This window comes from Callospermophilus lateralis (assembly GCF_048772815.1).
Source record: "Callospermophilus lateralis isolate mCalLat2 chromosome 5 unlocalized genomic scaffold, mCalLat2.hap1 SUPER_5_unloc_1, whole genome shotgun sequence".
NCBI classification, from domain to species: domain Eukaryota; kingdom Metazoa; phylum Chordata; class Mammalia; order Rodentia; family Sciuridae; genus Callospermophilus; species Callospermophilus lateralis.
Genome location: NW_027510147.1, coordinates 607,174 through 625,271, shown reverse-complemented (window position 1 = coordinate 625,271; position 18,098 = coordinate 607,174). Strand labels below are relative to the sequence as shown.

The 18,098-nt window shown below is 42.2% G+C and overlaps 1 protein-coding gene across 1 annotated transcript; it reads left to right on the top strand.

Annotated features, from left to right (window-relative positions):
* Positions 1–1,563: 1,563 nt before the first annotated feature.
* Positions 1,564–16,262, top strand: LOC143399560 (uncharacterized). The gene is given in 7 exon segments (XM_076856293.2): positions 1,564–1,709; positions 7,447–7,499; positions 11,952–12,078; positions 12,369–12,429; positions 13,005–14,660; positions 14,662–14,947; positions 14,949–16,262. Coding segments are annotated over 7 exon segments (2,418 nt in total). The 5' UTR covers positions 1,564–1,678; the 3' UTR covers positions 15,153–16,262.
* Positions 16,263–18,098: the final 1,836 nt, after the last annotated feature.

Below are 18,098 nucleotides of genomic sequence, written 5' to 3'. Positions count from 1 at the left end.
CAGCAAATCATTTCATACTGTGGGAAAAACAAACAACAACTCTTAACATTGATTAACACATTCACTGGCGGGAACAAGTTGGGTAAGGGTGATTGGTTAGTTCAAGTGGTAGATACATTTGAACTGATTGGTGTAGGCCGTGAGGGGTTGCAAGGGTATATATGCTAAACTGCAGGGTTGCTTAATCCTGTTATCAATCCGCAAAACTACTGGGAGGGTCACCTGGCATTTCAGGTATTTTCCCTGTCTCATGCTGATTGGTGGTTGCTAGGGGTCCTTACCTAGCATAACTGAGTCAGGGACACCTGGTGCTACAGATCTCTCCTCTTATTTACAAACAACTCAGCAGGGTGGGTATGTGTCTAGGAGGCTCCCTGGGTTTTTCCAAGGACTAAGGTCATGCCCCCTCCCTCTGGACAGGCCTTGAGGTAGAAGCTGGTTTCTCAAAAAATGGAGTCATATCAGTTTCTCACAACCACAGTGAGTCCTGAAGGAGGGAGGCAAACACTGAAAGGCTGGGTCCTGAATTTTTTACCCTTTCCCATAGCAGATGATTCCTGGAAGAAGAAAAGCAAATAGTGAGGCTCTAGGTAACAATGGGTCCCAGAGATAAGCAGGGAACACCTAGTTGTGAGCTTTTCCCAGTGACAATAAGTTTAAAACTTTTTACAGCTGCCTTCCTGAGTTAAAATTTTAACATTCAGTACTAGGTTCCTGACTGTCCAAACTGCATGTCTACAGTCTCCAAACTCCTGTATCACGGTGGGGTGGGGGGTAATGTATTTCCATACCCAGAAAATGAACCCTCCTATGCCTGATGGATTGACTTCCCTGAAGAATAAAGGAAAGTTGGTGACCTGAGGTTTGCTTCTCTTCTCCTGCCTCGGTGGATTGTGGGCCATGCGCATACAGTCATACCTCACTGCATCGGTTGCATAGAAAAACAATGATATTTTATGTATATTACATTAAAGAACTCACAACCAATTTCACCTGTAACTGACTCTCTTGTTTTTAGGTTTTTTGTTTTTTTTTGCTAGACAATCACTCTATCATTGAGGTATGCCTGAGCTATTTTACCTGTTTCTTTATCGTTTTTTAGGTGGCTTTCCGAAAATTTAAAAATACATGACACATTTTATTTCAATTAAACAGGGCCTTCCTTTCCATAGCTGGGGCTGAGCCGTCTAAAAGAACACAGGTGAGGAAGGTCATGCAATTTGAAATAGTAATAAAATTCTCAAGTTACTCCCATTCGTGAACAGCACAGTTATTTGTACATATGGCTGACATTCGTTAGTCCTCTTTAGTTGTTGCCTTCCTCACCAGGATGAATACAAACGTTTCCCGCCAGGCTCAGGTACCCTGTTGCCAAGGAAGCCCTGCCTGAAAAGGGCTGGGCCAAGAGCCTGTCACTCTGGCCTGTTTCAGCCACCGACTGGTTAGGATAGCTGTCACTCAAGACTGTGAGGCGGACAATTAGGCGCTGGGGAGGAACTGTCCAATCAGGTGCGCAGACGGAGGGGAAGGGCGGGCTCTCGGAAACTCGCTCCTTCCTCCATTGCGCTTTTGCTACTTCTCTGGATCCCCAGGAACTCTGCATATCCTGGGGCCCCGCCGAACTCGGATACCGGACGTCCCTAGGAAGGACGGCGCGTCACTGGAGCCCCCCAAAACGATGAATGTGCGGCTAGTACTAGCCGGACCCGGTGAGCACCTGCCTTGGCCACGGGAGTCCCTGTGAGCTGCTGAGCGTGGGGCGGAGTCCCCAATGCGGGTGGCCTGGACCCTGTCCCTTATCCCGCGGGGTGGGGAATGCTTGGTGGAGGGTCCACGAAGTCGGCTGCATAGTGTGTTACGAGTCCCTGCTGGCGGGTGACCTTGGACTTTATCTCCCTGATCCCGCGCGGGGTGGGCTGGGTGGCAGGTCCCCGAGTTCAGCTGCAGAGGGTGACCGAGTCTTCTCTGGCTAGTCGTCCTGGGTGTCTGTCTCTGGGCTGGGCTGGGCAGGGCAGCAGGTCCCTGTCCTCTTCCGCTCCCTGTTGGCGACCTCTCTGGGTCATTATCTAGGCAGCTCAGGCAGCCTGACGCTCCCAGAGTGTGCGGTGAGCAGGGCAGGGTGACATGGAATCCGGACTCAGGTGTGTTCTGTCAGTGACAGTTGGCCCTTGGGGTCCGCGTCTGTCCCTGTTTTGTCCACAGAATTAACCTGTGCACCCTACAGCACATACTCCTAAATGTGCAGGAAGCTGGGTGTGAAATCCATTTCCCATTGGGACTTTGCTGCTCCTAGGGCTGGCGGCAGACCCCTACAGACCCCAGCACTATTTTGTATTTTATTTAGATACAGGATCTCATTGAGTTACTTAGTGCCTTGCAGTTGCTGAGGTTGGCTTTGAACTTAGGATCCTCCTACCTCCACCTCCTGAGGCACTGGAATTGCATGCATGGGCCACCACACCTGACCAGATGGTGTTTTAATTTTGATAGTTTCATCTATTCATTAATAGCACTTCTAAAAAGCGTTTTATTTTATTTTATTATTATTTTTTTTAATGTGGGCAAAGTTTTCTCAGGAGTGGAAAGCAGAGAGGAATTACCTAGAAAGTCCTCATAAAGTCCTGATGCATCTCTTCATCATGTCCAGGAACAGACACCTGTGCAGAGTCTTTGGGCAGAGGTATTTTTTCAGTACCACACAGGGTCCTGTGTCCTCAGCAGATCTGTCCTTTCCTGGGGCTGCAGCAGGGTGCCCACAGGTGTGCTGTGCCCTGAGGGTATAGGTAATTTCAAGCTCTGCATCAGCTCCTCCTAGAGGACAGCCTGAGGTAAAGGAAGCAGCCTCTCAGGGAAGCAGCTGGAGATACTCAGGTCAGGCAGTGAGATGCTGGTATTGAGGGAACATGACACACATGGTTCCTGCCCTCAGGATGCGTTCAGAGCTTTGAAGGAAGAACAGTTATCCTAAAGAGCAGGGGAAACTAACCCTTGCAAGGTGGAGCAAAACCCTACAAAGCTCTTCAGCAGCAGGAGGCGGGTGGGAAGTTGTGCCTGGTGACAGATGGCCTGACCTGAAGCTGGAGTCTGACAGGTCAGTGTCCAGTGGTGCTGCAGCTGCCTGGATTTGTTGTCTTGGAAAGACTGGCTCAGGTATTTTAGTGTCAGTTTTTTTACTAATTGTATAATGTAGTTTATTAGTCGAGCTGATCAGAAAATATTACTAAAGAGTAAGATAGAGATATAATTCAGTAGGGAAAGAAGGCCAGAAACAGAAAAGAAATACTTGGTCTTATATTTCCTTAGTTAAAAATTCTTATGTAATGGTTTTGTTCCCCAGAGTGAGTTTACCGAGTCTCTCAGATGCCTTTTTTGCAGGGTGGGGGGTGTTGCTAATTTAAAATATAATTCCAGGGCTTTGCTTTGGGAATGCAACCTGGGAATAGAAAAAGGGAAAACCTGTTTCAGTGTGGCTGCAGATATGAATGTACTCACAGAAGACAGTGTGGTAGAGAACTTGGTTTCTTCTTCTTTTTTTTAATATTTGTTTTTCAGTTGTAGTTGGACACAATACCTTTATTGCATTTATTTATATGTGGTGCTGAGGATTGAACCCAGGGCCTTGCACATGCTAGGTGAATGCTCTATCACTGAGCCACAACCCCAGCCCTCTTCTTCTTCTTCTTTTTTTTTTTTTTTTTTTTTTGGTGTGTGTGTGTGTGTGTGTGTGTGTGTGTGTGTGTATGTATGTGTGAGTGCGCTGGGGATTGAATCCATGGGTTTGAGCATTCAAGGCAGGCACTCTACCAAATGAGATAGATCCCCAGTCCAGAAGTGTGTTTCTTTATTACAAAAATTCAACCTCACTAACTTAGTGAGGGCTTTGCTAACTTGCTGAGGCTGGTTTTGAACTGGTGTTTGTTCTCTGTCATCCTCTGAAGTCACTGGGATTGTAGGCCTGCACTACTGCACCTGTCTAGTTAAAAATTCTTATGTACCTTTTTCTCCTTTCAGATGTGTTCTTTTGGGGGGAGCAATGGTGGGAGAGGGGTTTAAAATAGAATTCTACAACTTGGCTTTGGAAATGCTACCTGGGAAAAGAAATAGGAAAGGTTTTGTTCCATTGTGGTTGCAGAAAGTGAGTATGTTTCCCCAATACATGTGGCAGACTAATTGGTTCATTATAAAGATTCACCAAATCATGAGCTCTTGTATTTTGGAGGGGAGGGCGCAGGGACAGGGGAGAGTCAGATCCCAGGTCAGAGAATGTTTCACCAGAAGTCATCCTGTTCTCAGGGGTATGTTTCACCAGAATGTTCACCAGAATGTTTCACCAGAAGTCATCCTGTTCTCAGGAAGAAGGGTATATATTGGCTCTTGCTGTCAGTGGGTTGGAGTTCAGGGTCCTGGTTCAAGGAGAGAAAAATCTGAGTCAGTTTTGCTTAACAAAACTGATCCCTGAAAAAAAAAAAAGTGGTTCCCTCATCACTTATGAGGGGAAGAAAAGAGGAGAGGGATTTTCAGGATCAGTGTGTATGTGCCGTGGGTTAAAAAGGGAACATCTTTTGAGTCATAATGGGAAGGGGTTTCTGTGCAGGAACTGCTCTAGCAGAATGCAGAGTTGGGGTTATTGAATCAAAGATATTTTGCAGAATTCTCTTTGACACTTTCTTTTTCTTACATATCTTTTTATTTAGCCAATCCTAAGTTGAGTCCTTTAAACTGAACCTAAGTGATGTGCTTTGCTAAAATCAAATCAAATCAAAGAAGTTGAGGAGGGGTGATGGGAGTCCCCAGTTTGTAGTTCTTTGCTCTCAGCAGAACTGGCCCTCCTGCCCTGCAGCTGGCATCTACAGTGGGGCAGTGTTGAGCTGACCCTGAACTAGGGTTTGTGCTGACTGGTGGTGTCAGAATTGAACTTTTGAGTGACTTGTGATTTTGGAGAACAGATTGGTGTTCATCAAACTCACATTGTGGTGTCAGAAGTGGTTTCAGGAAAGAGGCCTCACAGGCCAGGACCTTCATGTGCCTCCTGGTGGGTGCTTGGGTGCCAGTGACAACTGAGGTCCTGCAGGAGGGAACATTCCACTCTGTGGAGAGGAGAGCACAGTGACCTTCCAGAACCAAATGTCCCAGCTGCTCATGTTTTCCTCATTCCCTAGGAGAAGCCACATGAGCCGCATCCTCTGTGAGAGTGGTCCCCAAGCGGAGATTCCTGATGAACTGTGGATCAGAGGGTGCTTTCCTGAGCTGGTTTCTGTTGCTTCCTTTATCAAGTCTTGCTGCCGTACAATTCTAGTTTGTCCCAAGAATGTAGCAAGTTCATTTTTCTTTCTTTCTTTTTTTCCTTTGGTAGTGGGGATTGAACTCAGGGGCACTCAACCAATGAGCCTCATCCCTGGCCCTTTTTGTGTAATTTTTTTTTCTTTTTTAAATAGCCATTGTCTCACTGCATTGCTTATGCCTCCCAGTTGTGAGCCTGGCTTTGATCTCATGATCCTTCTGCCTCCCGATCACAAGCCAGTGGGATAGCAGGCATGTATCACCTCACCCGACAAGAATTTCATTCCTTCTTTAAAGGAAGATTTTTATATTATGGATTAACATTTATTTGGATACAGTAATTCGATGTAACAAAGAACAGAGTTTTTGAAACAATTTTTTAATGCTCAATTTGATATGAATCAATTCACCCATATATTCCTGTCCAAATAGGGATGGGTTGGCCCTGGGCAGGCTGCCTCTCTCCCTGCTCTCTCCAACCTCTGCCTGGAGGTGAGTACAGTGCTAATTCTGTCTTTCCTTCTAGTTTAATCAGCTGTGAGGAAGCAGAATTTTTCTTAGTTCTGTCTTATTTAGTTTTCAGTACTTTAATGTTACCATTAGTGCTCTATCACTGGAGTTCTATAATGTGCAATGTGTAGTTTCTCTGCCTCAGTTGGTTAGACTCCTGTGCTGTCTGAGTCTTTGGGTCTCCCAGTTTCCTTCCCTGTTCCTGCTTCAGGAACCTCACTTGTTTCCAGTTTCATTTTTATGTTTTTGACAATTTCATTCTATTTTTAAATTTGGTCCCCAAGTGTGTACCCTTTATAATTTTGTACACATAGGGAAATTCTCAGATTATTGATTATGGATAAACTGCACTGTAGTATGTGGAGTAGCTCTCTCACTGTTCAGCCTTGTGTGTTTACCCTCTTACCTGTCTATCCTTTTATACTTCCATGTAGCTATATATTGCTTTTCACTGAATACCATAAGCATGAGCAAATTTCAGTTTATATCCATGTTCTTTGAAATGGTTTTTAGTCATTTTCTCATTTTGAATTTATTTTTGATGTTATATCTTTTACTTTTACTATTCTCTGCACTTGCATTTTTTTTTTTCTTGTAAAGACTGCAGACATCTGCCCTGAGGTAGGGTAGCCTTCTTGCACCCTATTGCAGTTTGATGGAGGAAATCCCTTTTTAATAAATGTGAGTGTATCACTCTCTTCTTTTGAATTTATCTTATAAAGAAAACTTACCGGACAGGGGACATGGTGCATTTCAAGAGATAAATCCTTAGGTGTCCCCTCCTGGACACAGGGAATGAGTCCCCTTGGTCCAAATTTCAGCAGTCAGAGTGTGGCTGCCAACATGGGAATGTGTTGACCCCTCTGTGTGTGGGTATTCATTCTGAACTGTGAGTGAGGCAGGCTCCTCACCTGAGCTGGCTCAAGTGTTTTCTTCTGCTTTCACTGAGTTTTTTCTTTCTTTTTCTTTTTCTTTCTTTTTTTTTTATTATTGTCATGTAATTAGTTTTTCATGCACTTAATACTTGTACTTCCTGATTGTCTTTATATTTTTCTGTCTGAAAATTAGTTGACAGAGTAAAAGTATGAGCAGGCCTTGCCCATGAAGCCCTGGCCTCTTCCCGAGTGATTTATGCCTGGCTCCCTCCTTCCTAGTCAGACTTGACCAGGCGGCACACACCTTCTCTGAGGTCAGGTCAGGCTGCCTTGGAACCAAGGCTGTAATTCCCCACATATGCCTGGGACTCTGTGCCCAGAAGATCTTCCTAGCCAACAGGGCCTGCTTTGGAAAGCCAGGCTCAGCTCTGCATAAATGGAACTGTCCCCCTGGTGGGGCAGGTCCCCTTGCAGGGAGGAAGTCCTGCCTGAAAAGGGCTTTTGCCAATACCTTGTCTTCCTGGCCTATGTACTCAGGAGTGTGATACATCTCCTGTCAGTCAGGGCCCCAGAGTGTGCATATTTGTGTTGGGGTGAGAGAGGGGTCTTGTGGAGCCCTGGCAGTCAGCAGGCAGCTGGTGGGAGGGGGTGGCCTTCCACAGCCTCAGAGGCCAGTATCTCTCACCCTGTGGAGCTCAGAATCCATCTCCAGGACTGTGTCTTCTCTGCTGTGTGAGGCCCAAGTGGCTCTGGCTCACATTTGTCTCCCTGTGACCTGCAGGTGCTATGAGGTCCACAGAAAGGATGTCAGGTCTCCCCAGAAGGCGGAAAATGGTGAGTGTGTGGGGCAGGTCTGGTCAGGTGGGAAGTAGGCTTGTTACAAGTGATGAACCAGCTGTGGCTGGCCTCTGGCCTCCCACTGTCAGCTCTACAGTCACCCAAGAGTACCTGAGTCAGATGCTGCTTCAGCTCAGCCCTTGATGGCCATGGTGTGGGCTGGTGTAGGTGGGTTCCCAGTGTGCTGCCTGGTCTGCAGCCAGTTTCGCAGAACCCTCTCTGCCCAGCTGGACCCCCAGCCCTGGGTTCTCAGTGTGAAGTGAAGGCAGCGGGTCTCAGGGGATCCTGCCTTAGGTGTGGGGCTCCTGGTTAGAAGATGCTAGTCTGAGGGATCTGTTTCTTCTTCTCAAGGAGTCACCCTCCTTTCCCCATCCTATGCCCTACCAGGGCTTTTGGTACATTCTTAATATTCCTGTCCTTTTCTCATATTTACAGATCTGACTCTCCCTCCAAGTTCACAGCATTTTCATTTCTTTTTGTGAATTTCCCATATGATGAAAGGAGAGAACAGTCACCTGGAACTTCACTGTTAAGAGAACTTGTATCTCTCTCTCTCTCTTTTTTTTTTTTTTTCCTTCCCCAGGAAATTGATACCTTATCAAATTGTGGAGAGGTTTCCTTTGGACCCCTCCCAGGGTCCCATGTTTTCAGCCACTGTATTGCCCCACTTGGGGCTGCCTCAAGTCCTTTAGGCTGCCCTGTGTTCTACAGGAAGCAGGAATTTTAGGCCCTGGGTCAGCTCCTTGTAGAGGACATTATGAGGTGTGTCATTCAGCTTGTGAGGGGAGCAGCTGGAGGCCCTGGGGCTGAGGAATGTCCTGGAACAGGCCTCATCTAGAGAGCTACCTCCTTGGGACATTGTCTCCCCCAAGCCCTGTTCCCATTCCTGGGAGACAAGTGGACAGTGAGCCTGTGGATGCTGGTGCTGAGGGGCCAGGTCAGCAGTGATTCCTGCCCTTGCATTCTCTCACAGTTGTAAAGGAGGAAAACTCTCCCAGAGCATAAGGACCACCCCCAGTGCAGTGCTGTGCAAACCTGAAAGCCTCCTAGACTGGAGTCATGGTCCAGGTCTCCTGGGAGGGTGATCATGGAGTGTTTCTTTGAACAGGACCAGGTGGGATGATGTCCGGCTGGCAGGGACCTTACCAGCCCCTTGATCCTTACACATCTGCTCCCTTAGCTCCAGCCCTTTCTGTGTTTATCACTTTAAAATGATCTGCTCACTTATTGCAGACCTGGGTTTCCTTAAATGTGAAATATATTTATTCAGAGGTGAGCAAGGTGAAAAAAAGTTGTTTTGTTTTGTTTTGTTTTTTTAATCTTTTCTATTTGATCATTGTTTTTATTGGAAATGTTTTAGGGCTTTAAGAAAAAAAAAATAGGCTATGTTTTTTGTTTGTTTATTTCTTTTGTGATGTTGAGTATAAAACCCAGGGCAGTGCTTCCCAGATTTTCTCAAATTGCACCCCTTTTTTTTCTTTCCACATGTATTACTATATTAGTTATACATAATATTAGAGTTTGTTTTATTTATGTATCTTTTTGCTGTCAGGAATTGAACTCAGTGGCACTTTACCGCTGAGCCACATCCCCAGCTCTTTTTATTTATTTATTTTTAGACTATCTCACTAACTCGTTTAGGGCCTTACTACATTGCTGAAGCTGGCCTCAAACTTGCATCTCCTGCCTCCGGCTCACGGGTTGCTAGTATTACAGGTGTGTACCTCCTTGCCTGGCTAATGTTGGGTTTTTATTTTTTATATAGTATGCAAGCATAGGGTGTAAGTTGCTCTACTTCAGTCCCCAGTAACTCCCTTTTCTCTCTCCTATTCTCTTTCTGTTTCCTTACTGCTACTCTACTAGACTTCCTTCTGTTTATCTACAGTTTTCTTTTTTAATTAATGCTTTATAGATAAACATAATGGTGAAATTCATTATGATATGTCATCTATGCACATAGCATAATTTGTCCAACTTCATTCCAGTATTCTCTCTTTTCTTTTCCTTCCTCCCTAATTCTCAATCTCTGTCCTCTTCTGTACTGATCTCTGTTCTGTTTTCACGGGATATTGCCTACCCCACTTTTTGTCCTGATTTTCCTCTAGCTTCCACATATGGGAAAGAAAACATTCAGCATCTGAGGTCTGGCTCTCACTTATTTCACTTAGCATGTTGTCTTCCAGTTCTACCCATTTTCATCCTGATGACATACTTTTATTCTTTATGACGGAGCAAAATCACATTGTGTATGTGTACCTGATTTTCTTTATTCTTTTTTCTCTTGGTGACGCCCTGGGCTGGCCTTGGATACGGGGAACTGTGGTGTGACTTTATCAGTGAAGCGTGTTGATGTTGCACAGGGCGCTCAGGCTGCTCCCTGCAGGATGGTGCTGAGTCCCAGGGTTTGTAGTAAGGACTGAGGTGCATCATGAAGTTATGTGAAATTTGAGGCTATTCCAGGGTCACATTTGTTCTGCTTCTTTTTCTGTTTATGTGTGGAGCAGCTCCACTGTTATTTGGCTGACCTTCTTCTCCCTGGAGGTGTTGTCATTTCTCATCTACGTGGTGTTAAAGGTACTATTAGTGCCACCTTTGGTGACTGTTGACTTGAAGCAAGTTTTGTATTAATTTCATTATTAGTCAAAATGCTCTTTTTCAATGTCCTGTGGTATTTTGGGTCCCTTGTAATGTTGAATGATGTTTTGCATTTCTAAAAAGGAATCATCACCCAGGATTCTGATGGGTTTAAATATAATTGGTAGATTCTTTGGGAGTATTACCACCTTAATAATGTTAAACCTTTGTTCCATGAGCATGAAATAGTTTCTCATTTATTTGGATCTTGAGCTTCTTCCAAGAAGTGTTACAGTTTAAAAAATAAGTTTTATAGTTTCTATTGTGTATGTATGTAGCATATATTATTATTATATTATTTATTCTTCTATATTTATTCTTGGAGTGTCATTATAAATGAATTTTTAAGAATTGCATTTCAGAATTTTATAAGGGCAAAGCTGATTTTTGCTTATTAATTGATTTTTATTGAGTTTTGTTTACTAATATTTTCACCCCTGACCTTGGGAACACATCTTCCTCTTGGGTACTTCCAGGCTTTGAAAATCATGAGTGCTGTTGCTCTGAACTTTGCAGGGCAGGATTTTGTGTGGACCTACGTTGTGAACTCATTTGGGTTACCTCAACTTTGCAAAATGGCTTGAGGTCCAGGAGCCACCACTCTGACACATGAGATAGGGTTGATCACTTCAGCCTGTGACAGTTGAGTGACTGTGGGCCTGTGAGGAGGTTTGTGTGAGGCCTCTATGTGTTAAAGCCCTGGGACTCTCAGGTATTGGTCTGCTCACATGTTGCAGGCTTTCTGGTAGGTTCAGCAATGAAGAAACCCTGTCAGATGTCCTTGTCCACTTGTAGTAGAGACTGTAGAGAGCAGGAAGCCAGAAATACAAGGCAAATGTGTTACCTGTTCCTACCTCTATCTTTGTGGTGGAGTTCTTGATTTTGCCTCAGTATCTGGTGCTGTGAGAGTCGGCCCTGAGGTTTGGAATGGTGTGATTTTGTTCCTGGCTTCCCTAGTAGCCCCCCTCTTGGTGTGTTTTCTAGAAATGGTGAGAGCATGGAGACCTGGTTTTGTTCTTCAGTATAGCCTCAGGTTTTGTAGATCCCCATGGCTTTTTATGGTGTTTTATTCATTTCCAGGTATGTGCGTATTAATGTCATAAAATCGGGTTTGCTTTTTGTCAGCTGCTGCTGCTTCATTTTTTCTAGGTATCAACACTTCTTCAGATGCATGATATGCAGATGTTTTCTACAATTCTTGTTCTTTTTTTTTCTTTTGAGGTGTTGGGATTCATTGATCCTGGAAGTTCTATTGTATGAGTGGGACAAAATAATATGATTTCTGAAATAAACATTATCATTCAGCACATCCTGTGCTGCTTACCTACACAGTCAAGCACTGTGACTCAGTGTAAATGCTTAGTTTGGTGAGATCCTATCCAAATCTTTACTACCTTCTACCAGCTAAACTATAACTTTGTCAATAGGTCTTTCTCAGGATAGGTGTTGACAAAAAGACTAATATTAGCTTTCCTCTGCACATGAGGTCGTAGGGCTTCATCATTCCATGTATTAGTCATTAACCCTGAGAAGATCTTAGGGGTAACCTGAGAGCATACCTTACTTTCTTGATTAAAATTGAGAAGGGTATTTTTTTTTTCTCTGCTGATGCTTTCCTGATAGTTCATTCTTATATTGTAATGCCCATTTGGGGAAGTGAGTGCAGACAGAGTACAAGTTTAACAACCAAATCAGACACTGAATATTTGTAGATCACAGAATCATGTAGAATCATCTATTCTCACATGTAGAGAATAGAACTCTCATGCTGTCAATCTCTCCTGGCATACCCGATACTTTTGTGGGACATTTTAGACCTCAGTGGCCTTTGAGGATGTGGCTGTGAACTTCACCCAGGAAGAGTGGGCTTTGCTGGAACCTTCCCAGAAGAATCTCTACGTAGATGTGATGCGGGAAGTCCTTAGAAACCTGGCTTCTATAGGTAAGGATGACATTTCATTACATAATCAAAGACAAAGCACCTGGGAGTTTTTTTTTTTTTTTTTTTTTCTCCCCGCCCTCATGAATTTGGAGTGTGAGAAAGGGAGTACTTTAGGGAATAATTTGGGCCTAATGTCATTGCACTCTGCAACATAAATACCATAATCCTGTCTCCTCCCTGCCTTTACCATTTTTTTTAATGGGCGCAGTATAGTTGTCCAAATTGTAAATCCCATAATGCATTCTGAAATCATGATGATGCATAATGACTTTTCTGGGACTACATTTCAGGAGACACATGGGAGGACCAGAACATGGAATATCAGAACACAAATACCAAGAGAGACGTAAGGTAATTTGTACTCATATGAGGAAACTAAGTGCCTTGAGGGAATTCTAGCACATCCTATAGTTCCACAAATAAGCAATAGAAACAAGCATGAGATGAATTATACTTATTCTTTTTTCACCAAATATGGACTTTAACGTAAGATAGTTGTTAACTGTTTTCAAAAACTATTGAATTTTTGACAGTGTTAACAAGCTTCATTTATGATAGCACTGCTTTAGTAGCAGCTGTGGAGAAGCAGTTTACAAAGTAATTGTTATATTGATTTTCAAAGAGCATACAGTATAGATATGACAAAAAACCAGTACTTTCCATGATATTGGTAATAGTATAAGTCCAAAGCCTATTAATAAATGTAAAAGTATTAATGATCCAACCATAAATTGTACTTGTAATTATTATTATTATGTTTTTACAGAAGTCATGTGGTAGGCTCTGGAAAACTTTGAAAAGGTACTCAGTGTGGAAAAACCTCAGGGAGATTCCACATCTTAGTCTTAAAAAAACATTCCTGCTAGTCAGTTCATTTGAAAGCAAATGTGTGGACAGGTCTTCACATGTCACGTTTTCCTTAATAGGCCCATCATATATCACTCTGCAAACCAACCATATGAGAATGAGGAGTGTGGCGGAAAGCTATATGAATGTAAAGAGAAGAGAAAATCCTCCATTTCTCTCACAAGTGTTCAATGCCAGGTGTCAGAGCACACCGTAAATGGACCTAATGGAGGTCTGACATGTGGAAGAGAGTTCAGTTGTTCCAGGTGTTTTCAAAAATATCAACCATCTCATACTGGAGAGCAGCCACCTGGATGTAAGCAATGTGGAGGCGCCATTACTATTTCAAATAACCTTCAAATGCATGAACAAACTCCTCCTGGAGAGACGACTTACAGGTGTAAGCAGTGTGGGAAAGCCTTCACTCATTCATATTCTCTTCAAAAACATAAACGAACTCATACAAGTAAGAAGCGCCATGAATGTAAAGAATGTGGTAAAGCCTTCATTAAATTCTCCTACCTTCGAATACATAAACGAACTCATACTGGAGAGAAGCCCTATGAATGTAAACAGTGTGGTAAAGCCTTTCCTTCATCCAGTAAACTTCGTAAGCATGAAAGAATTCACACTGGGGAAAAGTGCTATGAATGTAAAGAATGTGGTAAAGTCTGCACATGTTACTCTGAACTTCAAATACATGAACGAACTCACACAGGAGAAAAGCCGTATGAATGTAAGCAGTGTGGCAAGGCTTATGCGCGGATTTCTCACCTTCACTCACATGAAAAAACTCATACTGGAGAGAAGCCCTATGAATGTAAACAGTGTGGGAAAGCCTTCGCTACATCTGGTAACCTTCAAATACATGGAAGAACTCATACTGGAGAGAAGCCTTATGGATGTAAACAATGTGGGAAAGCCTTTATTTCTTCCACTGCCCTTCAAATACATGAACGAATTCATACAGGAGAGAAACCCTATGAATGTAAGCAGTGTGGCAAAGCCTTCATTCGATCCTCTGCCCTTCGCTCACATGAAAGAACTCATACTGGAGAGAAGCCCTATGAATGTCAACAATGTGGTAAAGCCTTCACTCGGTTATCTTATCTTCATGCACATGAACGAACTCATACTGGAGAAAAGCCCTATGAATGTAAGCAGTGTGGCAAAACCTTCACTCATTTCTCTACCTTTTACTCACATGAAAGAGCTCATAATGGAGAGAAGCCCTATGAATGTGAGCAGTGTGGCAAAGCCTTCATTCATTCCTCTAGCCTTCATTCACATGAACGAACTCATACGAAGCCCTATGAATGTCAACAATGTAGTAAAGCCTTCACTCGGTTATCTTACCTTCACTCACATGAACGAATTCATACTGGAGAGAAGCCCTATGAATGTAAGCAATGTGGCAAAGCCTTCAGACATTCCTCTAGCTTTCGCTTACATGAAAGAGCTCATAATGGAAAGAAGGCTTATGAATGTAAGTGGTGTGGCAAAGGCTTCATTTATTCCTCTAGCCTTCGCTCACATGAAAGAATTCATAATGGAGAGAAGCCCTATGAATGTAAGCAGTGTGGCAAAGCCTTCAATTATTCCTCTAGCCTTCGCTCACATGAAAGAATTCATACTGGAGAGAGGCCCTATGAATGTCAACAGTGTGGTAAAGCCTTTACTCGGTCATCTTACCTTCACTCACATGAACGAACTCATGCTGGAGAGAAGCCCTATGAATGAAAAGTGTGGTAAAGTCTTCACTTGTTCCTCTGAACTTCAGGTTCATGAACAAACTCATATTGCAGAGAAGTCATATGAATGTAAACAGTGTGGCAAAGCCTTCACTCGGGCCTCTAGCCTTCACTCACATGAACAAACTCATACTGGAGAGAAGCCCTATGAATGTCAACAATGTGGCAAAGCCTTCACTCATTCCTCTACTCTTTGCTCACATGAACAAACTCATCATGGAGAGAAGCCCTGTAAATGCAAAGAATGTGGAAAAGCCTTCACTGTTTTAGCTTACCTTCAAAAATATAAAACAAATTCATACTAGGGAGAAGCCCTATGAATGTAAGCAGTGTGGCAAAGCCTTCAATCAGTCCTCTAGTCTTCACTCACATGAAAGAACTCATACTGGGGAGAAGCCCTATGAATGCAAAAAATGTGGAAAAGCCTTCACTGCCTTCTCTTTCCTTCAAACACATAATCAAACTAATACTAAGTAGATACCTTGTGGATGTACAAAATGTTTTAAAGCCTTCACTAGTTTGTTTAACCTTTGAATACACACATAAATTCACACTGGAGAGATGCCCTATGAATGCAAATAATGTGGGAAAACCTTCACTGTATTCTCTTTTTTTCAAATACATAAAGGAATTCAGACTGGAAAGAAGCCCTATAAATGTAAGCAGTGTGGCAAAACCTTCACACAGTCCTCTAGCCTTTACTCACATAAACAAACCCATATGGGAGGGAAGCCCTATGACTAAGCAGTGAGTCAAAGCCATTACTCAGTCCATTCTATTTCACACACAAGAAGGAATTCATGGTAGAGAGAAGCCCTATAAATGTAAACAGTGTTGAAAAGTCTTCACTACTTTGTCTATCCTTAAAAGGCTTAATCAGAATCATTCTGGAGAAAATTATTAGTGTGAACACTGTGGGAAAGCTTTTCCTTGATTACTTTTGCTCACATGAACAAAATCATATAGGAAAGAAGCCTTATGAATATAAACAATATTCATTGTTTATGAATATAAACAATGTGGAAAGCCTTTGCTTCAACTGGAAAGAATGTTACCTGGGTATGTAAACATTGAGGTAAAACCTTTAGTCCTTCCACTTGTCTTCATGTGCATGAACCGGCTCATGCTGGAGAGCAGCTCTATGAATGTAAACAATGTGTTAAACCTTCATGGTGGGGTTGTAGCTCAGTGGTAGAGCCTTTGCTTAGCATGTGTGAGGCACTGGGTTTGAATCTCAGCACCACATATAGATAAATAAATAAAACAAAGGTTCATCAATATCCAAAAAATTGAAAAGAAAAAAAAAAAAACATCATTTTTTTTTTCTTTTTCTCTTTTCCTACAAATGCATGAACAATCTCAGTGGAGAAAGGCCCTGTGAGATTAAATGGTCTGGTAAAGCCTTCAGTATTTTGGCTTACCTTCAAATACTTTAAAAATGTAAATAGTCTGGTGAAGATTTGACTAGTTATGCTTATCTTAATATACATGAAGGAACTTATACTGGAGAGAGGCCTCTTAAAAGTAAATAATGTGGTACAACCTTTGCTTATTCCAATTCAATTTGAAAATTCATACCAAAAGAAGACTGTATGAAAACAATGTGAAAAAGCTTTCAGGACTTCCATTCTCCTTCAATTGCATAGCACACTCATATCACTGAGAAAAAATTTGATTGTGTATTGTGTAATTTTTTTTTCTTTTTAGTTGTAGTTGGATTGAATATCTTTATTTTACTTATTTATTTTTATGTGGTGCTGAGGATCTAATCTAGTGTCTCACTCGTGGTAGGCAAACGCTCTACCCCTGAGCCACAATCCCTAACCTGTCTTATTATTAGCTTCAAATCACAAACAAATTCATACCGGATAGAAGCCTTATGAATGTCAACAATGTGCAAAAGCTTTCAATTGATCTTCCTAACTTCAAATACAAGAACAAACATACTGGTGAGAAGTTCTTTGTGCATAAACAATGTAATAAGTCATTTGTTGCAGTGACATTTAAAAACATAAAATAACTTCTACTGAAACAAAGCTGTTTTAATATAAACAATCAGAACAAAGCTATATTAATGTAAACACTTTCCTTTGGTGCAGTTCCCCTAATAAGCATTAAAAAAAAATGATAATTAGAAATGCTATTTCAGGGACTGGGGCTATAGCTCAGTGGTAAAGCGCTTGCCTTGCATGTGTGAGGCACTGGGTTCAATCCTCGGCACCACATAAAAATAAAAAGATACTATGTTTTCATCTACAACTCAATAACTATAAAAGAAAAAGAAATGCTATTTCAATGCAGAAGTTCTGGGAAATAATTCAGTTTTCCTGTTCATTTTTAAATATGAAAAGATTCACACTACAAAAACTCTGAACATTAAAGAAGTGATAAATCATTTTTCCCTGTTGCTTTCAAAGCCATTTCACTCACAGTGGAAGAGAAACCCTCTAAATGTGTGATATTTACTTCTTACATGAAAGGTAATGGAAAAAAGTAATGTGTGAAAGAGTCTAATTTTTACAGTTCCTTTGAAGAACAGAAAAAAAAAATTATACAGGTTGAGAAACTCTGAACCAGAAATCTGATAGAGCCTTTACAAGTTTCAGTTTGATTTATGTGTCACATTTCCATTGTACTGACAGAAATATTGGAAAATTCGACCTATGGGAGGGAAGATTTATTTTGGCTCATGGTCATATACCTTTTTCAGTGTATCACAGACTGACCACCTTGCTTTAGGCCTGAGGTGAAGCAAAACATAATATGGAGTTATGTAGGAAAGAGAGACTATTTACCTCATGGTGGCTGGGAAGGAGGGAGAGAGAGGAAGACAGAGAATGAGTTAAGTACATCATTACTTGCCTAACAAGTTTTGTTTTGCAGACTGTAGATGTGGCCTTTCTATTTTAGTGTTTCTGCTTCCCTTGATATTCTAGTGTGCACTTGTGATGTGGTTCACATCTTGATGCCTCATGGTCCAGGTCCAGGTACAAAAAGAAGAGGAAACCATGATGCTAGCTTCTAATAAAGCATGGGAGAGGCTACCTCAAGTATTCTGAGGGCAAAATCCCTAGTCAGTGTGTGGGCTGTTCTTAGCACACTAACAGCATTCCAAAAGTCATATAAGAAGGTTTGATGGTCTTAGACAAAATCACTATGCATTTTGTACTAACCCTAATAAGAATGAATCACATTTCCTGGAGATTGAGGTGGTGACTTCCATTGTAGGTTATTGGGCAGCTAAAATCTTTCAGTACCACACAAAACATGAGCACTACTGGGGTCAGAGGAATATATTACCTGTGTAAAGTGCAAGTTTGCATGAGTACCCCAAATTTTTCAGAGGAAATTTATGTAGAGAGGAGTAGTTTTGTGTCGTGGGCAGTTCTAGAAACCTACTAACAAATGACATTGGTCACCAAG